The 26,721-nt window shown below is 34.1% G+C and overlaps 1 protein-coding gene across 6 annotated transcripts in view; it reads left to right on the forward strand.

Moving 5' to 3' along the window:
- The window catches only part of FOCAD (focadhesin), a 274,352-nt gene that overhangs the window by 95,520 nt on the left and 152,111 nt on the right, over window positions 1-26,721 (forward strand). For all 6 annotated transcript variants that reach the window (XR_005025293.2, XR_005025296.2, XR_005025295.2 and 3 more), the window contains 4 exons: window positions 10,477-10,581; window positions 10,962-11,063; window positions 11,585-11,715; window positions 13,629-13,755. Coding sequence is in view for 3 of the 6 variants with exons in the window: in XM_057498735.1 (XP_057354718.1) it covers window positions 10,477-10,581; window positions 10,962-11,063; window positions 11,585-11,715; window positions 13,629-13,755 (465 nt within the window). In the remaining 3 variants the exon portion in view is untranslated. The remainder of the gene's footprint in view (window positions 1-10,476; window positions 10,582-10,961; window positions 11,064-11,584; window positions 11,716-13,628; window positions 13,756-26,721) is intronic.

A 26,721-nucleotide genomic window follows, 5' to 3' on the forward strand; every position in this document is an offset into this window, starting at 1 on the left:
CAACACTATTATAACATCCATCTTGCTGAATGGAATTTGAGCAGATAAAGAAATCAGGAGTAGTTAATGCATTCCAAAAACATTTATGGCATGCTGGGAACCAGAGATACAAAGATGAAGATATCATCCCTGCCTTTGATAAGGCAAAGGGGCAAGTACATGGGCTTTGGAGTTAAATTGCTCTGGTCCAATCCTAACTCCAGTATGTACTGGCTCTATTACCTTGGGAAAATTATTTGGCTTTTATAATCTTCAGTTTTGTCATTTGAAATATGGTGATAATTATGATTTTTCTACCAAGTGCTTGGGAGAATCTTTATAGTAACTGTTCAGTTGATGTTAGCTGCTACTACTAGAGGAGCCAGTACAGATCAAATGCTCAAGCTGGACTGGAATAAGGCTAGAGTGAATATCAAGTAGAAATGAAGATTGTCTGGTAGGGACCTTAGTTACTGTAGATACCTTTCTCCCCCTGACCTTATTTGACACTCAGAGGTTAAACTTCAAGACCTTAGACTACTTATTTATAATATAAATATAATTTGAACCACAAAAGAATAATTATACTGTGTTTGCATTTCTTTGTTGTTGCTATATGCCTGCAGTTCTTTATATTCCATGAAGAAAATGATTAGTTTTTCAGCACTTCCATCAATGGACTGCTTTCTAATATATTACTTAAATAATAAGTAGAAACTGTAAGTAGAAATGTCAAGTAGTTAAGAAGGTGGAATTAACTAGTGTTCAAAAGCATAGTGGTATATTATGTCTTAAAAATTTTTTTGTTGAAGTATCACTATATAGTCTTATATTGTTTTCAAATATACAACACAATGGTTCAACAGTTACCCATGTTATTAAATCCTCACCCCCTCTAGTGTGCTCATTGTCAACATAGAAAGATGTTACAGAATCATTGGCTATATTCTCCATGCTGTGCCTCTATCCCCATATCCAACTTATAGTATGATTCAGAATTTTTGTGTCCCTCTATCCCCCTTCTCTCCCCACCTGCTTCACCCCACTCCCTCCTCCACCCCTCCCCCTTCTCAGTGTCTATGAGTCTACTGCTATTTTGTTCATTCTGTTTGCTTGGTTTTATATTCTACAAATAAGTGAAATCACATGATATTTGTCTTTCTCCACCTGGCTTATTTCACTGAGCATAATACCCTTTAGATCCATCCATCTTGTTGCAAATGGCAGGATTTCTTTTTTATGGCTGAATAATATTCCATTGCATTTAGGTACCACATATTTATCCATTCATCTACTGATGGACACAGATTGCTTTCATAACTTGCCTATTGTAAATAATGTGGTGATAAACATAGGGGTGCATGTATCTTTTCAAATCAGGTATTTTGCTTTTCTTCAGGTAAATTCCTAGAAGTGGAATTACTGGGTCGAATGGTATTTCTATTTTTAGTTTATTGAGGAGCTTCTGTACTGCTTTCCACAGTTGCTATAACAATTCACATTTCTACCAACTGTGTAGGAGGGTTTCCATTTCTCCACATCCTTGCCAACACTTGTTATTTCTTGTCTTTTGGATAGTGGCCATTCTGACTTCCTTGAGGTGGTATCTCGTTATGTTTTTAAGTTGCATTTCCATGATGATTAGGGATGTGGAGCATCTTTTCATGTGCCTGTAGGCCATCTGAATTTCTTCTTTGGACAAGTTTCTGTTCAAGTCCTCTGCCCATTTTTAAATTTTTTTTTGTGGGTGGGGGAGGATTGAGTTTTATGAGTTCTTCATATATTTTGGATGTTAACTCCTTATTGGATAAATTGTTTATGAATATATTCTCCCATACCTTAGGATGCCTTTTTGTTCTGTGGATGTGTCCTTTGCTGTACAGAAGCTTTTCAGTTTGATGTAGTCCCACTTGTTCATTTTTTGTTTCCCTTGCCTAAGGAGATGTGTCCAGGAAAAAATTGCTCATCTTTATGTCCAAGAGATTTTTCCTATGTTTTCTTCTAAGAGTTTTATGGTTTCATGTCTTACATTCAGGTCTTTTTGAGTTTACTTTTGTATATGGAGTTAGACAATAATCCAGTTTCATTCTCTTACTTGTAGCTGTTTAGTTTTCCCAACACCAGCTGTTGAAGAAGCTGCCTTTTCCCCATTGTATATTCATGGTTCCTTTATCGTATAGTAATTAACCATGTATGTGTGGGTTTATTTCTGGTCTCTATATAATGTTCCATTGATCTCTGGGTCTGCTCTTATGCCAAACTGTTTTGATCGCTGCAGCTTTGTAGTAGAGCTTGAAGTCAGAGAGCATAATCCCCCCAGCTTTGTTCTTCTTTCTCAATATTGCTTTGGCTATTCAGGATCTTTTGTGGTTCCATATGAATTTAGAACTGTTTGTTCTAGTTCATTGAAGAATGCTGTTGGTATTTTGATAGGGATTGCGTTGAATCTATAAATTGCTTTGGGCAGGATGGCCATTTTGACAATATCAATTAATTAATCATTAATATTAATCCATGAGCACAGTATAGATTTCCATTTATTGGTGCCTTCCTTAATTTCTCTCATGAGTGTCTTATGGTTTTTAGAGTAAAGGTCTTTCACCTCCTTGGTTATGTTTGTTCCTAGATAGTTTATTCTTTTTGATGTAACTGTAAATGGAATTGTTTGCCTGATTTTTCTTTCTGCTAGTTCATCATTGGTATATAGGAATGTAACAGATTTCTGTGTATTAATTTTATGTCCTGCAACTTTGCTGAATGCAGTTATTAGTTCTAATAGTCTTTTGGTGGAGTCTGTAGAGTTTTCTATGTATAATAATATCATGTCACCACCAAATAGTGACTGTACATTATGTCTTTTTTTATAGAAGAAATAATTTAAGTTAATTTTTATGTTAAAATTATTAAAGAATGTGTTTAGGCTTCTGTTTGTACCGTTTTAAGTATATTCATTCATTATTATATAAAAGTTCATGTTTTATTTTTTCATTTCTTAACACATACTATTATCTTACTACTGTTTTATAAATGTCACATACACTTGTGTATGTAAAATTTACTTTCATTTTTTTACAGGACAAAGAGTTATATAAAGATGGCACAGCATTTATCTAAGGATATGAGTAAAATATGAACTGCAAAATGCACCTTTGTATTTTGGTTTTATAAAACATAAGTCTGAAAAGTTAAAGAAAATCAGATATTGCTTTGGATTTTTGCCTTTTACTTCCACTAGATGACCATGTGTTGAATTATTTCTTTTCACTGATATCTTTATTTTCCATTTATATTAGTTTATTACAATATTGTTTATATAGTAAAGTATGAGCTATCTCTCATACATTTAAAAAGGAGGGATAGTTATAAACATATTTTCTCATCTGATGACTGAGATAAACAAGATGAATAACAGTACTTTTTATTTCTCATAATTTATAAGTTGATAGCACCACTCATGATTTTCATAATAGAACTGTCAGAAAGATTATGCTGTTTTCTGTGTAACCTCATACAGTGTTGCCAACATGGGTATTTCTTAAGGAATCCAGAGTTAAATTTTAAATTCTTTTCTTTATATGATTGACTCCAGGGAGATGCTGGTTTGTGTCTCCCTTGCTTGTTTTTTCCTCTATGTTTTGTCCAACTATAAGGAGAAGACTTAATGATAGCTCCTTATCCTGTTATAATTAGCCTATACTCTGGCTACTTTCACTCTGCCAAGGTAGAATGGAGGGGTGAAGCGAGACATGGAATCCCATCCTCACTCTGCTGTCAACTAACTGTGATTTCTCTGGGCCTCACTTCCATCACTGTAAAATAAATTTGTTTAAGTGACCTCAACAAAGACTTTTCTGACTCTTAAAACACAATCCCATGATTCTTTTTTTAAAGTGTGGTAAAAAAACACCTAACTTGAAATAATCCTTATCAGAATTTTAGGTGTGTAGTGCAGTATTGTGTACAATTTTTCATCTTGTGAGACTGAATCTCTCTACTCATTAATCAGCAAATCATTTCCCCCTCCTGCTATCCCCTGGCAACCACCATTCTGCTTCCTTCTAAGACCAACAATGATGTGGAATCATGCAGTATCCATCCTGTGGCCGGCTTGTTTCACATAGCATAATGTCCAAGATTCATTCATGTTGCAGCATATGACAGGATCTCCTTCTTCTTTTAAGAATGAATAATGTTCCATTGTATGCATATATCACATTTTCTTCATCCATTCATCTATTGATAGATATTTAGGTTGTTCCATCTCTTGTCTTTTGTGAATAAATGCTGCAATGAAAGTGGGAGTAGAGATCTCTCTTCAAGATGCTGATTTAAATTGCTTTGAAGTATTTCAGTTCTTTGAAGTGTTTTTTAAAGGTCTGTGTGTGTTTTATTATAAAAACTAACAGTGTTGAGTTAAACAAGTTGAAGTCCATTTATGTTCCATAAAATATTACAAGAAAGTTTATCTTTCAGTAAAGACTGTTGTTTTAGAAAGGCAGTAATAGCGACTGTGCAGTTATGGTCTTATGAGAATAAATTTTAAAAGAGACTAGCAACTGTCCTGAAATTCCCAGAAGTGCGATTGATGGATCATATGTTAGGTTTATTTTTAATTTTTGAGGAGCTTCCATACTGCTTTTCATAGTGGCTTTGCCATTTTATATTCTACCAATAATGCACAAGGTTCCAATTTTTTGACATCCTCTCCAACACTTATTTTCTGTTTAACTGATAATGACCACAGGTGTAAAGTGATAGCTTGTTGTGGTTTTGATTTTTATCTTTCATTCTGGTAATCCAGCTTATAACATTGATTTTTGTATGTTGAACCATCTTTGCATTGCAGGGATATATGTCACTTGATCACGGTGTATTGTCCTTTTAAAATGCTGCTGAATTCTGTTTGCTGGTATTTTTTTGTTGAGTTTTGCATCTATGTTCATTAGAGATACTGGCTTGTAGTTTAGTTTTCTTGTAGTGTCTGTCTAATAAGAGTAATGCTAGTTTCATAAAATGAGTTTGGAAGTGTTCCCATTTCTTCAGTTGTTGGGGAAGAACTTAAGATGAATTGGTGTCAATTCTTCCTTAAATGTTTGGTAGATTTTACCCATGTAGGCATCTGGTCCTCCTCTTTTCTATGCTGGGAGGTTTTTGATTACTGATTAAATCTCCTTTCTTATTGATCTGTTCAGGTTTTCTGTTTTTTCATAATCAAGTGTTGGCAGGTTGTATGTTTCTAGGAGTTTATCCATTTTTTTAGGTTATTCCATTTGTGTTAGTATAATTGTATATAGTTGTCTCTATAATAATCCTTATTTTTGTGGTATTGGTTGTAATGTTTTCTCTTTCATTTCTGATTTTTAGGGTCCTTTTTTTTAGGGTAACAAAAGGGTTGTCTATTTTGTTGATATTTTAAAATACCAACTTAATTTTGTTGATTTTTTTTCTATTCTTTATTTCATTTACTTGGGTTTTAATTTGTAGTATTTCCTTCTGCTAGCTTTGCCATTGCTTCATTCTTCCTTTTATAGTTCCTTGAGGTATAAAGTTAGGTCGTTTATTTGAGATCTTTTTTCTTTTTTAATGTAGACACTTACCTCTACAAAATTTCTTCTTATTGCTGGTTTAGCTGCATCCCATACATTTTGTGTTCATTTTTGTTTGTCCTAAAATATTTTCAAATCTCCTTTTAGTTTTCTTCTTCAACCTATTAAGAGTGTGTTGCTTAGTTTCCATGTATCTCCTTTTTTAAAATTTTATATTCCTTACTGTTTTTAACTTCTAGTTTCATTCCATTGTGGTGAGAAAAGATACTTGGTATGATTTCAATCTTCTTAAATTTGTTAAAGGTTGTTTTGTGATCTATCCTGGAGAATGCTCTCTGTGCACTTGAGAAGAATTTATATTTTGCTGCCCTTGGATGGAATGTTCTATATATGTCTGTTAGATCCATTTGGTCTATAGTGTTGTTCATATCCTCTGTTTCCTTACTTATCTTCTGTCTGGGTGTTTTATCCATTATTGAAAGTAGAGTAATGAAATCTATTATTTGTGTTGGTTTGTATTTCCCCCTTCAGTTCTGTCAATGTTTGCTTCATATATTTGCGCATACATATATTGCTCTGATGTTGGATGCATATATATTTATAATTGCCTGTCTTCTTGCTGAATTGACCCTTTTGTCATTATATATGTACTTCTTTGTATCTTGTGACCATTCTTGACTTAAAATCTATTTTGTATAAGTATGTTTACCTTTGTTCTCTTTTAGTTACTATTTGCATGGAATATCTTTTTCGTCCTTTCATTTTTAACCTATGTGTACCCTTAAATGTGAAGTGAATCTCCTATAGAGAATATATATTTGTGTCTTGTTTTTTGATTCTGTCATACTCTTGATTGGGGAGTTTAATCCATTTATATTTAAGGTAATTACAGGTAGGGAAAGACAATATTGTCATTTTGTTAATTGTTTTGTGTTTGTTTTATAGCCTTTGTGTCCCTCTTTTCCTGTTGATGTCTGTGTTTTGTTGATTTTTTTGGTAACAACATGCTTTGATTCCTTTAAGCAAATCAATAAATACACGTATGTTATTTCTTTTGTGTATTTTTTATAGGTATTTTCTTTGTGGTTACCATTGGGCTTACAGAAAACATAACAGTCTATTTTAAGCTGATAACAATTTAACTTCAATCTCATACAAAAGTTCTACTTTAAGAACCCCCCCACTGCACTTTATGCTATTGATGTCACAAATAATATCTTTTTATATTATGTATCCATTAACATATTTTTATAGTGACAGCTATTTATACTTCTGTCTTTTAACTCCTATATCAGAATTAAGGGATTTATATACCACCATTATAGTATTAGAACATTCTTTGTTTTTCTGTGTATTTGCCTTTATCAGTGAGCTTTACACTTGCATATACTTCTTGTTGCTGTCTAGTGTCCTTTCCTTTCAACTTAAATACGACTTTTAACATTTATTTTATGGTACATGTAATGGATGAATTCTCTCAGCTCTTGTTTATCTGGAAAAGTTTTTATTTCACCTTTATTTTTGAAGGAGTTTGCTGGATATAGTATTTATGGTTGGCTGTTCTTTTTCTTTCAGCACTTTGAATGTATCATCTTGCATCCACTTCTGGCCTGCAGGATTTCTGCTGAGAAATCTCTGATAATCTTACGGGGGCTCCTTAATAATCCGATCATTCTAATTCAGTTGTTTACCAATTCATTGAATTCTGAAGGAGGGAAGAGAAAGCATTGATTAAATTTTATGAAACCAGAAGATCTTGAGACAGTAAATTATAGGTCATTTACCAGCTTATTTTAAATTTATGGTAAAGTCAGAACATTCATTCTCTTTTTGCATCCAGAGAGTAGAAGGTTCAAGAGCAGGGGAATCAAGAGTTTGTAAAGACATCTTAGGTAAATCAATAAATACACATATATGTTATTTCTTAGGAAAAAAGCAATCCATACTTTATGCAACAAATATTTTCCATACATATATATCTATATCTGTGTTTTCCTAATGAAATAATACCTATTTTGTTCTTTCTATTGACTTAAGGATTTACCTTGGGCTATAATAGCCTTAAGAACTCTATTAAAACTAAGATTATTTACTGTTTCCCACTTTATTTTTTTCATTTTTGAACTCACCAGAGAAAAATAAACACTTACATAAGAGTGTTTCACTCTTTAGGTCTAAGGCTCATAAAGGAACTGTAATCCTTGGCATAAATAGAGCACTTTATTTTTTGCTGACAATATAATTAAAACAGTTGTTTGAAACCATACAATTAAATATACCACTTTGTAAAATGTCACTAAATGTACTGATTGCCCTTCCCAGAACTAGGAATCTGTCAAAATGTCTTGGTAGAAATCTTCCCAGAAGGGATAATTCATTGAGACTTGTGCAGTGCAATCTAAGATAACCTTTTGTTTTTAATTAAAATGGGGATAAGAAGCCAATTAAAAAATTTGTCTTCCTTCAGTTACTCAAGGTGAGGTTGATGGAACTTCTGTTTCATTAGAGCCCCAGCACTTACTAAAAACATCATAAATTCTGGGTATATGTTTTGAGTCTGTAGCCATTCCATTTGTAGCTCCAAATTCTACCATGGCATATCATGGTCAGGCTCATCAACGAATTAATGTTTAAATGTCACTTTTTGGTTGGTAGGATTAAGAGGATGTTTTTTCCTTCTTGAGATAGAATTAAAGTAGATGTCTTCTAATCTTGGAAGGAGCAGGCTTTCTAAAATTATAGCAGATAGAAGAACTCTAACAAATTTTGGACAATAAACCTGTGAAATGCACTGTAAGGAATATAAAAACTTTTTGGTATACTGTTTTGTGCCATCAAGTAAAGTTCCTTGCTCATACTTGATATTCATTTAATGATTTTGAATTGAATTTATTAGAAAATAGCTTTATTAAGATACTCACATGTCATATATTTCATCTATTTAAAGTGTGTCATTTGATGACTTTTCATACATTCACAGTTATGCAAATGTAACTATAAATAATTTGATAACATTGTTATCACCCCCAAAAAGAAACCTTGTACCCATTAGCAATCACTCCCCATTTTTCCCCTACACATCCCCAGTTCTAAGCAATTACTTTCTGTCTCTATAGATTTGCCTATTCTGGATATTTCATATGAATGGAATCATGTAATATATGGTATTTAATGACTGACTCTTTTCACATCACATTATGTTTTCAAGGTCCATCCATGTTATTTCTTTTTCCTTTTTATAGCCAAATAGTATTTCATTATGTGACAATACTGTATTTTATTTATCTTTTCTTCAGGTGATAGACAAGGGTTTCCACTATTTGGCTATTGTAAATTATACTTCTGTGGACATTTATGTGTAAGTTTTTGTGTGGATATGTTTTCATTCTCTTATATAGTTACCTAGTAATAGAATTGTTGATCACACAGCAATTCTGTTTAACCATTTGAGAAATTGCCAGACTGTTTTCTGAAGGGACTGTACCACTTTACATTCCCACCAGTAGTGTCTGAGGGTCCCAATTTTGCTACATCCCTGTCAACACTTGCTCTTGTCTGTCCTTTTGATTATAGATATCCCATTGGATGTGAAGTGGTATATCATTCTGGTTTTGATTTGTATTTATGTCATGGCTACTAATAGTTGAGTATCTTTTTTCTGTCTATTGGCCATTTGCTTATCTTTTTTGGAGAAATATCTATTCAGATCTTTGTCCTTTTACTGAGTTATAAGAATTTATTCCATATATGATTTCCTTATTAGATATATGATTTATAAATATTTTTTTCCATTCTGTTTATTGTCTTTTCATTTTTTTATAGTCTCCTTTAAAGGTCAAATATTTTTAATGAAATCAGTTTTTTCTTTTGTTGCTCATGCTTTGGTGTCATATCTAAGAAGGCTTTGCCTAACCCAAGGTTACAAAGATTTACTCGTATATTTTCTTTGAGATTTTATCAGTTTTAGCTCTTACACTTAGGTCTAACATCTATTTTGAATTAATTTTTACATATGGTATAAGGAAGGGGTCTAGTTTCATTCTTTTGCCTATAGATAAACTAGTTGTTGAATTCCACCATTATTAAGAGAGCCTTCTTTCCCTATTGTATTTCCTTGGCATATTTGTCAACTCAATTGAACATAAATGTAAGGATTTAATTCTGGTCTGAGTTCTATTGCATTGACCTATATTTCTGTCCTTATTCCAGTACCACACTCTTTTGATTATGATAGATTCATAGTAAATTTAGAAATTCAGAAGTTTGAGTCCTAAACTTTGTTCTTCTTTTTCATTTATTTTGGCTAATTGGGGTTCCTTGCTTTCCCATGTGAATTTTAGCCTCAGTTTCTTAATTTTGGCAAAGAAGCCAGGTAGGAGTTTGATAGGGATTGCATTGAATTTGTAGATCTGTTTGTTAAATATTATATATTTAAATATATATCCTAACAATATTATGTCTTCTGATCCACAGATAAGTTGTTCTCATTTAATTGTGTTATGCATAGGGATTGAAATGAGGACCTAGAGGGAATTTTTGTTCACTAGCTCCCATACAGAACAGTTGACTAATTATTGCATATTGGAATAACAATTGAATATTTCACTCTTTGTAGTTATTTTGTTATTTAAATATTCTAATTGTTAGCTACTCATTAGAACTGTAAACTTCTCTGGGGTAAGATACATCTTAACTACTTCCATATTGCTGAGAGTTAATGTCATGTCATTAAAGAAAAACACTTGTTGATTGATATTTGGCAGCTAATTATAAGAGATAGTATATTAGTGGTACTGTGAAATTACCATTAACAACAAATGGCTAGCTGACATATTTTTAGTCTTATAATTAATATATATTCATATCATTCATTTGAAGAAAAATAAAATTTTCTTTATAGATTGATTTCTCTTAGAAGGCATAATTAAAATGGTCTTTAAATTCATTTTAGGTACCAAATCTGATTCCAGTTTTGATGTTCAAGTTGGGAAAACCATTGGAACCTGTATTATATAATGACATCTTGTATACTTTACCCACGCTTGGTGTTCACAAGGTTTGTATATTAACCAATTTACTTGGGGTGGGAGGAAAATGAGGCATGAATAATACATTGAATTTTGTTTGGTATTATATGAAATTTTAAGCCTTTAATTGTGCCATGATCACTATTTTCCTTGTTAGACTAAAATTATTTAGTACAATATTTAAGAATTTTCTTAAGCCATTTAATTAGCCAAGTTTCCCATTAACTATCATCTGAGATTAGGTTCTTATGCACCCAGGATTGCTATCCCCAACCTCTAAGGAGATAGGTAATATTGTAGTAAGCTTCCATTTCTGTCTTTATTTTATAAGGGATTCTAAATTCTTTAAGTAATCTTGGGATTATCTACATTTACATTGTGAAACCGTGATTTCTTCAATATTTTCTAGGTGTGCATAGGACAGATTCTACGAGCAATCCAACTTCTTGGAACCACTCCACAACTAAGAGCTGTCACTCTGCGCTTGCTGACTTCTTTGTGGGAAAAGCAGGTAAGCTCAGATTATACCTGTGTGAGTGTTAAACATGTTCGTTTCACTGAAGAGAACTAATTTTGTCATTAAGTGTGACAGTTCTTAATACATTAGTACTACTGAGTGGCATCAACGATTACACTGAGAAATTTTGATTTAGCCAAAGCTTTTGATCTGTAATGCAGTCAGTTGTGATCGTCTCGCAGAGAGAAATTGAGAATAAACTTATTTCCTTAATTCTTAAATTTATTTTTCCATTTGTGTGGGAAAAGTAATAGAAATATGATTATAAGTGATTAGAGCCTCTGTCATTAGGGCGAGATTTAACTACTTTGTTCCTGTTTTATGAAATGAACAGTACATGGGTCTGTAAGAAAATCCCCAGCAATCACAACAGCATTCTTCTCTGCTGATTAGAAGAAATACATTATAATTTGCAATGCAAATGTATGATTTGGTGGTAGGAATGCTGCATAAAGGGAATAATGCTTATTCAACTCAGTTGGGAAGTTGCCTTTTTTGTGAAATTGCTTTTTTAGGATCGTGTCTACCCTGAACTACAGCGCCTCATGGCCATGTCTGATGTGCCCTCTCTGTCTGTGGGCAAGGAAGTTCAGTGGGAGAAACTGATTGCTAAAGCAGCCTCAATCAGAGACATATGCAAGCAAAGGTAAGATGGACTTAGTCCTTATGAAGTATATCTTGATATATTATTTTGCATTTGGTTTTTTATTTTAAGCAAGAAGCTAGGATAGATAGGTAGAGGATATTTGAGTAAGAATAAATTTTCAATTCAAATTTTCTGATGGTAAAACTTAGAAATACTGGAAAATAACTTTGAGAAGCAAGCCTGTCTCTCCATTTCAGGTCTAGTCTTATAACTAGGCTTATAGGATATTATATCCTTTTCTGGATAATCTAATATTGTAATAAAACAAAATATATGATGTTTTGTTTTCTAATTTTCTGTGTATAAATCCTGAAACCTAAGCAATGGGCTGTAGTTAAACTGTTCTTTCTTATGTTCTCCCTATGTTATACCTAGAAGTTCTAATAAGGGAAGGCCTTATTTGTGACTCATTGCATGTAATTAATTACTAACTAGGGATTATTACAAGGAAGGAAATGATCTTAATTCCTATGTATGCTCTAGCATTTAGGAAGACATGAAAATATTAGGGAGATAACTCTGCTCTTCTAGATTGTGGATTAATACATAGGTGGTGGGAGGTAACAAGTTTGAAATAACACTAAGCAAAGCTCTATCTTACTAGATTTTTTTTTCTTGAATAAGGTAAGGTAAAAACATTTAAGGAGGAAATAGTTTTAAAATGAGTTCTAATCCTGCAGTTTCATATGTTGATGGAGCCACTGTGCTATAGAATTCTTGGGAGCATCACCCTCACTTCAATCAGTGGTGACGTGAATGGTGCGTCCCAAAGTTGTGCAATGAATGGGTTGGCCCAGGTACTGATAATGAGGATTATTCCCTATTCAAGTAAAATTTTGGATCCGAATGTAGCTAAGCCTCAGCAGTTCTGCTTCTTTTTTAAGTGTCAGCCTTGGCAGTGTAACCATGACCTCAGTCTAAAAGTTACACATGTAACTCTAGACCTGAGAGTTTGGATTCTCTTGAGGTACTGACATGGAAAAATTTTAGAGATGAAAGGTTATTAGCTCATATTTAATTTTACATGCTTAAAGCTGAGGCTCACGAGATGTTAAGTAAGAGCCCAGAATAGTCTGTTGATAACTGACTCAGTGCTCCTTCCATTTTCCACCTCAAGAACTGTCCAATTTTTCCAGTTTTAGAAAACCATCTCTGTTTGCCAGACAGTGAAGCAATAGAATCCATCCAGGCAGTTTCATCAGTCGATAGTTTATTTATTAGAGGAAAGTATTACATCACTGAGGGATTACAAGGAATAGAGGGATGACCTGAGCATTTCTTGATGAAGTTTAAAGCATTCAGGGGATAGCACAATATATGTGGAATAGAGAGGAGAGGATGGGAAGGAGGATGAGTGAGTGAGCCCCGCACAGTGCCTGCATAAGGTAGGTGCTCAGTTGGTTATAATTCACATTTTCATTTTTAGCACTATCATCATCATTAGCATCATTGTTGTGATAAGTATAACCACCTTAGTATCACTAATGTAATAAATCATCTTCTGATCTCAAATCCCTGCTTTTGTAGTCAGTGGCTGATACCAAAGCAGCTGCCAGGCTGGATTAGCTGTATCTTTACTGATAATCCCAATAAGATAAGTCAGTTCTTTTCACCATTATTATAGGCTTGAGTTTTTATTAATTCAGATGGTAGCATTTATGATTTAGGAAGAATAAAATTTGTAAACAAATATCTTCTTTTTTAGATATTTCTGTATCAAACATGAGTCTTAAGTTATAGCAGAAATAATGCTGGTACAAATCTTTGAAGAAATATGTTTGTATTTAAAGGTCATCATTTAGTAAACACGAGAATAAAGAAAAGCATTAAGGCTTTTTGTTCAGGCAGAAGGTCTGGTAGTGGTAACAAAGTTCTTTGGCTTTAATCTTATTTCTCAGTGTTGTTTCTTGTAGGCCGTATCAACATGGTGCGGATATGTTGGCAGCTATTTCCCAAGTGCTGAATGAATGCATCAAGCCTGATCAAGCTACTCCAGCAGCCTTGGTGTTACAAGGTCTTCATGCACTTTGCCAAGCTGAGGTAGGCTTTTCTTAAATTGTTTTGGATATTTTTGAAGAAAACATTTTACAAGCATAGTAGTTACAAGGATATAAGATCAGATTCAAGTAGCTGAAAGTTTGAATATTCATTCCCAGATATTTTTGTTTAGAGGAGTGAAGCAAGGCCTACTTTACAAATTATTTTAGAGGGGAGCCTTGAAAATCTGGTCATGTAGACATTCTCTAAAGGCTAAAGAAGGCCACACTTCAGGTTTCTTCTTTGTTCTTCTTTGTTTTTGTTAATATAGAAGGTACAGTTATGCTTATAGGAGGACTCTTGAGTATATTTGCTTCTTAGTTTTGTGATTAGGAAGCCTTAGAAGCAGATGAGGTGAGGAAATTGACATGGGCCAGGGGTAATTTTATAGCCAGCTAAACTTATTGTTGGCTTGAAGATTGGCAAAGGATCCTTTCTTTTCTAATGATGAGATTGGGTAGGAGGGATCGATGTTAGAATGAGCCTGAATGAGCCTTTAAATAATTTTCTGAAGTTTAAACTGTTCCCAAAATTATTACAGTACAGCAAAGAAAATCTCCACTGTTTTGGAGAAATGTGGTAATTACATCAAAGATCACCACCAGCCTAACCAAAGTTTTTGATGTAGTGAACATACCTACGTAATGGTAGTTTTTTGGTGAATGAGACTAAGTAGAATTCTTTTAGCTTGTGCTATTTATGGTTGATATGATGATAATGAATGTCATGATACAATAACACAAGTGATGACTGTATTGACTGTTTACATGCTCATGTAACTGTACTAAGCACCTTTCATTTGTGTTCTCAATAATTCTGCAATATAGGGCTTATAATACCATTTTATAGAGGAGAGGAGTAGACCTCAGAGGGAGGCTAGATATTTACTCAGGATCTTGGTATGCGAATAAACTAATGTTCTTTGGGGTAAACACTTATTTTAGGAGGCAGTAATCATCACTGTTCAAGAACAGTTACCAAGGACAATGCTTGCAGACTGTGTGCTGAGGAGTTGGCAAAGTTGTGGGGTTTCATGGCAGAGGAATTACAGCAGGAATACTACATATAACCAAGGAATTGTTTTTATTGCTTCAGTTAGTCATCTGGAACTGGGAAGTGCCACTTTAATAATTATTGCCTTTATAATAAGTAGTACTAAACCTTATTTTTAATTGAGTTTTTAACAGAGGCTTTGCGAAAAGAAAGAATTCCATACTTTCACCTCCAAAGGCTGACCAGTATTACCATTTTGGAATATTTTCCCTTTTCATTATTTTTTCAAATAGTTATACAGCTTGTTTCTGAAATTAGCATTTTCCCCCCTAAGAAATAGTAATTTCATTTTACTATTGTGTCTGTATTTCCACTGGGTTCTCCACCTGTTCTCTGCTGTTACTATAAGGCTCCATTTTCTGTAGATGTTTATTAATTCATAAGAAAGACCCAGTGTGTGATACTGATTTTTCTCATTCCATTCTTTAAGATATTATCATTAGAAAAATGTTGCCTGCTGTGGTAGAAAACATTGTTGTTTTTTGGCAGTCATTGGACTGTACCCATTATATTACCAGTTATTAGCTGTGTGTCCTTTGATTAATTTACTTAACCTCTCTGAGCATCTGTTTCTTTAAGTAAGGACAAAATGAGATTGCACACAAAAAAGACCTAGCACAATGTCTGCCCACAAAGGTGCTTTTCAAATGTTGAACTTGCTCTTGAAAGATTGGTACACAGTTGGATATAGTCAATGCTGAAAGGACGTTCTAAGTAGTTTTGTTATTTTTCCCCTAATTCTCACATAACCTGTAATAGTGACTTAATTTTCTCCTCCAAATGATAACCTATCCCTTCATAGCTGAAGCTCTTGGTACTACTTTCTATAGTTGAAATATTTGGGACTGTTGAATATTTAGCACCAAATTTATTCTTCTAATCCAAACCACTACCTATGAAGATTATTTTGAGCCCACTATTATATGTAGTACTATCTGAATCTATTCAGACTGCTATAACAAAAGTAATGTAAATTGGTGGTTTATTAGCAACAATCATTTATTTTTGATAGTTCTGGAGACTGGGAAGTTCAAGGTCAAGTTGCTGGTAGATTCACTGTCTGCGAGGGCTTCCTTTCTGGCCATAGATGCCATCTTTTCACCGTAACCTGTCACAGCAAAAGGGGCAAGATAGCTTTTTATATGGGCAGTAATCCGTGTCACAAAGGTTTTACCCTCATGACCTAATCACCTCCCAAAGACCCCCTCTCCTATTACCATGACCTTGGGGATTTGGATTTCAGCATATAATTTGGTGGGGAGGATACAGATCTTCAGACTAAAGCAACTGCCTTGCTTCTCACGTTCCATTGTCCCATAGAAGAATTGAGGATTTCACGTCCAGTATTTCATTTAATAAAGTCTATCTTATTTTGATACCTCACTACTCCTTCCTTTGCTTGAGTAAAGGCATTCTTTTTCCCATTGCGTTTCACTCTTCTCACCCCTCTTTCTCTTTTAATGTTTGAAAATCCAAATCCCATGTAATACTTTTATCACAATTCACTTTTAAGAAACTTCAACTGAAGTGTTTCAAAGGAAATAAGAATTCTCTATGTACTCTTTCCAACAAATAGATGCTGGCCCCTTTAAATCCATCTTATAATATGATGGCCATTAATACATCATAAAATAATACCAGTTATCGCTTCATTTCAGTATAAAGGATACTTATTTCCTTATTCCTTATATTTCATCTATCTTCCTTGTCTAGTCTAGAAGATAAACCCACTATTTTATCAATGCTTACAGGAGGTGAATAGTCTTTTTTTTTTTTTTTTAAATACTTTTTATTGAAGGGTAGTTGATGCACAGTATTACATTACATTAGTTTCAAGTGTACAACACAGTGATAAAACATTTATATACATAATTCTAGGTTCCAGCTATCACCCTACCAAGCTGTTACAATATCTTGACTATATTCCTTATGCTATACATTACATCCCGGTTACTTATTTATTTTACCATTGGAAGTCTGTCCTTTTTTTTTTTTTTTTTTTTTTTTTTTGTGAGGGCATCTCTCATATTTATTGATCAAATGGTTGTTAACGACAATAAAATTCTGTATAGGGGAGTCAATGCTCAATGCACAATCATTAATCCACCCCAAGCCTAATTTTCGTCAGTCTCCAATCTTCTGAGGCATAACAAACAAGTTCTTACATGGAGAACAAATTCTTACATAATGAATAAGTTACATAGTGAACAGTACAAGGGCAGTCATCACAGAAACTTTCGGTTTTGCTCATGCATTATGAACTATAAACAGTTCAAATATGGATACTCATTTGGTTTTTATACTTGATTTATATGTGGATACCACATTTCTCTCTTTATTATTATTATTTTTAATAAAATGCTGAAGTGGTAGGTAGATATAAAATAAAGGTAGAAAACATAGTTTAGTGTTGTAAGAGAGCAAATGTAGACGATCAGGTGTGTGAATAGTCTTATTTACCATGTTATCCTTATAAATATCACAAATGCTCTGAGTTATGGAATTTGTTGAAACTAACTGCATCATGTATATAAAATATTGGCAATAAAAATTCTCTTTTAAAAAAACTTCAGTAATGAATAGCTCTATATTCATTTAAATAAATAGAAATAATCCATGCCTTCTTGATGAACTTTGTTGGGGGTTATGTATTTCTGCTTTGTTTAAGCCTTTCCAAGCTTTTGTGTATGTGATCATTATTTATGAAGCTGCTGCTGTTACGTCCTGTGATGTGTGTTAAAGCTGTAAAATATACTCAATTCAGCAGCCCTTGCCAAGGCACATTTACTAATTTTGGGCTAATGTTTTTGTTTGTTTGTTTGCCAGCATGCTCTTTGCAGAAGACAGCATGCATTCTGTAAGGACCCTTATTCTGTCTTCTAATTGATATGTGTGAAGCATTGATGGCTGCCAAGAGTTTCAAGAATAAAAATATTCAATATAGTTTTAAACCTATTTCCCAGCAGCATTTGGTAGTGATTCATCTATCCATCACCTTTACAGCCTTGACTATCAAATATAATTAATATAGAAAGCCTAAATCTATGAGATTTTAAAAATCAGTAAAGATAAGAGAGCTAATTGAATAACCCTATCTTTAATAAAATACTCAGTTTGAAAACTATTCAAAATTGGATTTTGCTGGTCTTTCCCATTCTTATCTTTGTACCTGTTTTCCTTAAGGTTGACACTGGACTCCAGATTTGAAAGTCACAATTATGGAACTCATTTTATCCTTGGTAGGGTCAGAGTAAGCATATAATTACAGCTGTTTAAGCATTTATCATGGTCTCCCAATGAGATTGAAAGGGTGGAGCCATCTAAATGCCAATTCTGTCAAGGGGAAGATTGTTTCCAATTTGGGTTTCTTGGGTGCTGCTTTACTAAACAAAAGAATGGAGAAAGAAAGTTCTAGAAATCTTGACTATAAAAACAAGAATGTAGTTTGGCATTTTGGAATTGGAAAAAAAAATTATTCTTTCCTTGACTCTGTTGGTGTATTGATTTGTGACTTCACAAATTTCTTTTTAGGCTGAACTACTTTTTAAAAATTACAGCTAATATTTCTTTGGACATCTTGTAATATGAAGACTCATTTTATACTGAAGAAACAGAGTCTCTGGCAATTTAAGTAACTTTCCCAAGGTCACATGGCTCATAAATCAAAGAGAAGGAATGAGAGACCCAAGACTCTAATTCTAATGCTCTTTTGGTATTCTAAGGTTTCCTTCCTTTCAAAAATTTGGACATTGAAAGTAGTTTTCTTTATCTTTAAGCCAAGGGTTTGTCATTTTCAAAGGAAAATTAATATTCTTTCATTATCTTTTCCATTCAGCTTTCTTATCTCACCACTTTTTGTCCCATTCCACTCCTATTTTGCCTTAACTTTTTTGCTTCTTTTTGACTTAAAGTTATAGTTCTAAGAGGCAATATTCTCGTTTTTAAAAAAGTTTTGAGATATATGCCTTACCATTCATTTCATCCATTTATTGTGTACAATTCAGTAGTTTTTTGTGTATTTAGTACATACATTTTACTGTAATAAAAAATTTATTACACAGCTATCACCACAATCAATTTTAGAACATTTTTATCACCTCCCCCAAAAACCTTATAGCCTTTGGCTGTCACACCCCAACCTTCTGCATCCCCACCCCAACCCTAGGCAGTCAGTCATCTACTTTCTGCCTCTATGGACTTGACTGTTCTGTTCATTTCATATAAATGAAATCATGCAGTTTATTGTTTTTTGTGACTGGCTTCTTTCACTTAACATGTTTTCAAGGTTCATCAGTGTTGTAGCATATATCAGTAATTCATTTCTTTTTATGGTCAAATATTCTGAATGGTTATCCTACATTTTATCTATTCATCAGTTGATGGACATGGTTTTTTTCCTCCACTTTTTGGCTATTGTAAATAATGCTTCTTTGGACATTTCTGTGCAGGTTTTTGCATGAACATGTTTTCATTTTTGAGGGGGATATGCCTAGGAATGGAATTGCTGGTCATATGGTTACTCTGTGTTTAACCATCTAAGAAACTGCCAGAACTGTTTTCCAAAGTAGCAGTGCCATTTTACATTCCTGTCAACCATGTATGAAGGTTCTAATTTCTCCCCAACCTCAGCAACATGTCTTATTATCTGCTTTAAAAAAAAACCCTGTAGCCAGTCTTGTGAGCTCCTAAGGCTTTGATTTGCATTTCTCTGATGACTAATTATATTGAGCATCTTTTTTATGTGTTTATAGCCACTTGCATATATTTTTGGGGAAATCAATTCAGATTCTTTGAATATTCTCTTCTTCATTACTTAAAAAATTTTTTTAAACAAAAATACTCTATTTTACTGAAATAGAGTTGATACACAATATTACATTGGCTGCAGATGTACAATGTAGTGATGCAATACTCATGTACATTACTAGATGCTTGCCATGGTAAGTGTAGTTCCTCTTGTTACCATACTAAGACATGCAATATTATTGGTTATATTCTATATATTGTACTTCCATTCCTATAGCTAACTTATTTTACAATTTGCAGTTTGTACTTCTTTATTCCTTTCACTTATTTCACCTATTCCCCACCCACCCTGAACTTCCCTCTGTATAGTAACATATATGTGATATATATTTATGGGTCTATTTCTTTTTTTGTTTGTTTTTTTTAGGTTCCACATATAAGTGAAATCATATGGTATTTGTTGTTCTCTGCCTGGTTTATTTCACTTATTAGAATACCCTCTAGGTCCATCCATGTTGTTAGAAATGGCAAAAGATCCTTCTTTTTTATGGCTGAGTAATACTCCATTGTGTTTATGTTCCACATCTTCTTTATCCATTCATCTTTGGTTGCTTCCATATCTTGGCTATTGTAAATAATGCTGAAATTCTTCTTCATTGCTTTTAAATTCCCTTGCCAGCCAAGTTATATTTTGTTCCTATAGGAATGATTAGTAAAATAATTGTGTCTGCATATTTCTAAGTAAAGAATACTGGGATATCATGAGATTTTTTTTTCTTACAGTTCTTTTACTACAAAGAGAGCTTATCAAACTATATGAAATAATCAGATGAAGACACACATGCTCTACTTTGTCTGCATATGACATTTTTTTTGTTTTTATATGAAATTATCAGAATGTTTTCAGGTGGGAAATTTGGAGCTGTTTTAATAATAGTAGTAGTAAGCATCTATAGATTTACTGAGTGCTTTCTATATAGTAAACAGAATATACAATCATTATATTTATTATTTCAATCTTACTAAAAAAGCCCTCTATATGATAGATAAAATTTTCTTCTGGGAGGCTGGAAAAGGTTAAATAATCACCCATGCTTATGTAGCTAAAATGCAGTAGAACCAGGATTCAAACCCACATTGAACTGAATTCAAAGTCTATGTCCTAATTTTTTTTTTAACTCAGCCTTATTGACATATAATTCACATAACATGTGTTTTCACTACTCATGTTTGTGTTCAGTTGACCTTGTGATATTATTAGACAATTTTTTCTGAGCATGATATTTGGACTTTTTCCCCATACTTCTCCATTTCCTTTGTGATTGATTAATGCATAGGTTTTACATTATGTAGGCTTTGCATAAAAATCCTAATGAAAAAGATGTTTTAAGCTTTAGCAAATTAACTTAACAGTTTTTACCAATTATATATTTAATTTTCTATTTTAAAGATGTGTTGAAGTGTTTTTATCCCACTTTGAAGACATTTAGTTTTTATAGCATTTACTTCAGATAATGAAAAAAAGGTATTACTCATCAACTTGTCACAAAAGCATTTTCATTTCCCATATCCCTTTCCATTGTGTTTTCATTATACATATATATCTTACTATTTCCATCATCTCTATTTATTTTACATTTTGCAAGAAAAAATTTGGTGCTTTATATTTTAATCGGTTAATTACTTTCCATTGAGTGAAAGTATCAAAAGTAATCAAATTCATTTTTAATCGGATTTTTAAGTTGCTCCCCATTTTTCTATTTATAAGCAATAATTTTTAAAGTAATTACATATGTAAAGTCTTTCTTTTGGGTTCTTAGACTAAATATTTTAGAATTTAAGGGTATTCTATTTTTATTATTTTTATTTTGGTATCATTAATCTACAATTACATGAAGGACATTATGTTAACTAGGCTCCCCACTTCACCAAGTACCCCCCACATCCCTGTTCATAGTCACTGTCCATCAACATAGTAAGATGCTGTAAAATCACTACTTGTCTTCTCCGTGTTGCACAGCCCTCCCTGTGCCACCCCAACACTATACATACTAATCGTAATGACCCCTTTCTTTTCTTCCCGCCCTTATCCCTCCCTTCCCACCCGTCCTCCCCAGTCCCTTTCCCTTTGGTAACTATAGTCCATTCTTGGGTTCTGTGCTTCTTTGTTCCTTCAGTTATCTTTTGTTCTTATACTCCACATATGAGTGAAATCATTTGGTACTTGTCTTTCTCCGCCTGGCTTATTTCACTGAGCATAATATCCTCTAGCTCCATCCATGTTGTTGCAAATGGTAGGATTTGTTTTTTTCTTATGGCTGAGTAATATTCCATTGTGTATATATACCACATCTTCTTTATCCATTCATCTACTGATGGACATTTAGGTTGCTTCCATATCTTGGCTATTGTAAATAGTGCAGCAATAAACATAGGGGTGCATCTGTCTTTTTCAAACTGGAGTGCTACATTCTTAGGGTAAATTCCTAGGAGTGGAATTCCTGGGTCAAATGGTATTTCTATTTTGAGCATTTTGAGGAACCTCCATACTGCTTTCCACAATGGTTGAACTAATTTACATTCCCACCAGCAGTGTAGGAGGGTTCCCCTTTCTCCACAACCTCACCAACATTTGTTGTTGTTTGTCTTTTGGATGGTAGCCATCCTTACTGGTGTGAGATGATATCTCACTGTGGTTTTAATTTGCATTTCTCTAATGACAAGTGATGTTGAGCATTTTTTCATGTGTCTGTTGGCCATCTGAATTTCTTCTTTAGAGAACTATCTATTCAGCTCCTCTGCCCATTTTCTAATTGGATTATTTGCTTTTTGTTTGTTGAGGCATGTGAGCTCTTTATATATTTTGGATGTCAACCCTTTATCGGATATGTCATTTTCGAATATATTCTCCCATACTGTAGGATACCTTTTCGTTCTGTTGACGGTGTCCTTTGCTGTACAGAAGCTTTTCAGCTTGATATAGTCCCATTTGTTCATTTTTGCATTTGTTTTCCTTGCCCGGGAGATATGTTCAAGAAGTGGTCACCCATGTTTATGTCTAAGAGATTTTTGCCTATGTTTTTTCCTAAGAGTTTTATGGTTTCATGACTTACATTCAAGTCTTTGATCCATTTCAAATTTACTTTTGTGTATGGGGTTAGACAGTGATCCAGTTTCATTCTCTTACATGTAGCTGTCCAGTTTTGCCAGCACCATCTGTTGAAGAGGCTGTCATTTCCCCATTGTATGTCCATGGCCCCTTTATCGAATATTAGTTGACCATATATGTTTGGGTTAATGTTTGGAGTCTCTATTCTGTTCCATTGGTCTGTGGCTTTGTTCTTGTGCCAGTACCAAATTGTTTTGATTACTGTGGCTTTGTAGTAGAGCTTGAAGTTGGGGAGTGAGATCCCCCCCCACCTACTTTATTCTTCCTTCTCAGGATTGCTTTAGCTATTCGGGGTCTTTGGTATTTCCATATGAATTTTTGAACTATTTGTTCCAGTTCATTGAAGAAAGCTGTTGGTAATTTGATAGGGATTGCATCGAATCTGTATATTGCTTTGGGCAGGATGGCCTTTTTGACGATATTAATTCTTCCTAGCCAAGAGCATGGGATGAGTTTCCATTTGTTAGTGACCTCTTTAATTTCTCTTAAGAGTGTCTTATAGTTTTCAGGGTATAGGTCTTTCACTTCCTTGGTTAGGTATATTCCTAGGTATTTTATTCTTTTTGATGCTATTGTGAATGGAATTGTCTTCCTGATTTCTATTTCTATTAGTTCATTGTTAGTGTATAGGAAAGCCACAGATTTCTGTGTGTTGATTTTGTATCCTGCAACTTTGCTGAATTCCGATATTAGCTCTAGTAGTTTTGGAGTGGAGTCTTTAGAGTTTTTTATGTACAGTATCATGTCATCTGCAAATAGTGACAGTTTGACTTCTTCTTTACCAATCTGGATTCCTTGTATTTCTTTGTTTTGTCTAATTGCCGTGGCTAGGACCTCCAGTACTATGTTGAATAACAGTGGGGATAGTGGGCATCCCTGTCTTGTTCCCGATCACAGAGGAAAAGCTTTCAGCTTCTCACTGTTCAGTATGATGTTGGCTGTGGGTTTATCATATATGGCCTTTATTATTTTGAGGTACTTGCCCTCTATACCCATTTTGATGAGAGTTTTTATCATGAATGTATGTTGAATTTTGTCAAATGCTTTTTCAGCATCTATGGAGATGATCATGTGGTTTTTGTCTTTCTTTTTGTTGATGTGGTGGATGATGTTGATGGATTTTCGAATGTTGTACCATCCTTGCATACCTGGGATGAATCCCACTTGGTCATGGTGTATGATCCTTTTGATGTATTTTTTAATTCGGTTTGCTAATATTTTGTTGAGTATTTTTGCATGTATGTTCATCAGGGATATTGGTCTATAGTTTTCTTTTTTGGTGGGGTCTTTGCCTGGTTTTGGTATTAGGGTGATGTTGGCTTCATAGAATGAGTTTGGGAGTATTCTCTCCTCTTGTATTTTTTGGAAAACTTTAAGGAGAATGGGTATCATGTCTTCTCTGTACGTCTGATAAAATTCCGAGGTGAATCCATCTGGCACGGGGGTTTTGTTCTTTGGTAGTTTTTTGATTACTGCTTCGATTTCGTTGCTGGTAATTGGTCTGTTTAGATTTTCTGTTTCTTTCTGGGTCAGTCTTGGAAGGTTGTATTTTTCTAGGAAGTTGTCCATTTCTCCTAGGTTTCCCAGCTTGTTAGCATATAGCTTTTCATAGTACTGTCTAATAATTCTTTGTATTTCTGTGGGGTCCTTCGTGATTTTTCCTTTCTCATTTCTGATTCTGTGGATTTTTGTTGACTCTCTTTTCCTCTTAATAAGTCTGGCTAGAGGCTTATCTATTTTGTTTATTTTCTCAAAGAACCAGCTCTTGGTTTCATTGATATTTGCTGTTGTTTTATTCTTCTCAATTTTATTTATTTCTTCTCTGATCTTTATTATGTCCCTCCTTCTGCTGACCTTCGGCCTCATTTGTTCTTCTTTTTCCAATTTCGATAATTGTGACATTAGACCATTCATTTGGGATTGTTCTTCTTTCTTTAAATATGCCTGGATTGCTATATACTTTCCTCTTAAGACTGCTTTTGCTGTATCCCACAGTAGTTGGGGCTTTGTGTTGTTGTCGTTTGTTTCCATATATTGCTGGATCTCCATTTTGATTTGGGCATTGATCCATTGATTATTTAGAAGCGTGTTGTTAAGCCTCTATGTGTTTGTGAGCCTTTTTGCTTTCTTTGTAAAGTTTATTTCTAGTTTTATGTCTTTGTGGTCTGAAAAGTTGGTTGGTAGGATTTCAATCTTTTGGAATTTTCTGAGGCTCTTTTTGTAGCCTAGTATGTGGTCTATTCTGGAGAATGTTCCATGTGCACTTGAGAAGAATGTGTATCCTGTTGCTTTTGGGTGTAGAGTTCTATAGATGTCTATTAGGTCCATCTGTTCTAGTGTGTTGTTCAGTGCCTCTGTGTCCTTACTAATTTTCTGTCTCGTGGATCTGTCCTTTGGAGTGAGTGGTGTGTTGAAGTCTCCCAGAATGAATGCATTGCATTCTATTTCCTCCTTTAATTCTGTTAGTATTTGTTTCACATATGTTGGTGCTCCTGTATTGGGTGCATATATATTTATAATGGTTATATCCTCTTGTTGGACTGAGCCCTTTATCATTATGTAATGTCCTTCTTTATCTTTTGTTACTTTCTTTATTTTGAAGTCTGTTTTGTCTGATACCAGTATTGCAACACCTGCTTTTTTCTCTTTGTTGTTTGCATGAAATATCTTTTTCTATCCCTTGACTTTAAGTCTGTGCATGTCTTTGGGTTTGAGGTGAGTCTCTTGTAAGCAGCATATGGATGGGTCTTGCCTTTTTATCCATTCTATTACTCTGTGTCTTTTGATTGGTGCATTGAGTCCATTTACATTTAGGGTGATTATTGAAAGGTATGTACTTAGTGCTATTGCAGGCTTTAAGTTTATGGTTACCAAAGGTTCAAGGTTAGCTTCTTTACTATCTTACTGTCTAACTTAATTTGCTTATTGAGCTATTATAAACACGATCTGATGATTCTTTATTTCTCTCCCTTCCTATTCCTCCTCCTCCCTTCTTCATATGTTGGGTGTTTTGTTCTGTGCTCTTTTTAGGAGTGCTCCCATCTAGAGCAGTCCCTGTAAGATGCCCTGTAGAGGTGGTTTGTGGGAGGCAAATTTCCTCAACTTTTGCTTGTCTGGGAATTGTTTAATCCCCCCTTCATATTTAAGTGATAATCATGCTGGATACAGTAATCTTGGTTCGAGGCCCTTCTGTTTCATTGCATTAAGTATATCATGCCATTCTCTTCTGGCCTGTAGGGTTTCTGTTGAGAAGTCTGATGATAGCCTGATGGGTTTTCCTTTGTAGGTGACCTTTTTTTTCTCTCTGGCTGCCTTTAATACTCTGTCCTTGTCTTTGATCTTTGCCATTTTGATTATTATGTGTCTTGGTGTTGCCCTCCTTGGATCCCTTGTCATGGGAGTTCTGTGTACCTCTGTGGTCTGAGAGGCCATTTCCTCCCCTAGTTTGGGGAAGTTTTCAGCAATTATTTTTTCAAAGACACTTTCTATCCCTTTTTCTCTCTCTTCTTCTTCTGGTACCCCTATAATGCGGATATTGTTCCGTTTTGATTGGTCACTCAGTTCTCTTAAAATTCTTTCATTCCTGGAGATCCTTTTGTCTCTCTCTGTATGAGCTTCTCTGCGTTCCTGTTCTCTGTTTTCTAGTCCATTAATGGTCTCTTGCATCTCATCCATTCTGTTTTGAAGTCCTTCCAGAGCTTGTTTTATTTCTGTATTCTCCCTCCTTAGTTCTTGCATATTTCTCTACAAGTCCATCAGCATGGTTATGACTTTTGTTTTGAATTCTTTTTCAGGAAGTCTGGTTAAATCTATCTCCCCAGGTTCCTTCTCAGGGGAAGATGTAGCAGATGTCGAAGCTGTCTGGGTTAGTCTTGTCTGGATCAAATTTTTTTGCCTTTTCATGTTGATAGGTGCAATGGTGAGCTCTTGACTTTCTGTCAGCTGGGAGGGCCAAGGCTTTCCACTAGCTCCTGCCCTTTTTTTTACTGGGACAACTGCGA

The sequence above is a fragment of the Manis pentadactyla genome, chromosome 3, assembly GCF_030020395.1.
Source record: "Manis pentadactyla isolate mManPen7 chromosome 3, mManPen7.hap1, whole genome shotgun sequence".
In the NCBI taxonomy this organism is placed as follows: domain Eukaryota; kingdom Metazoa; phylum Chordata; class Mammalia; order Pholidota; family Manidae; genus Manis; species Manis pentadactyla.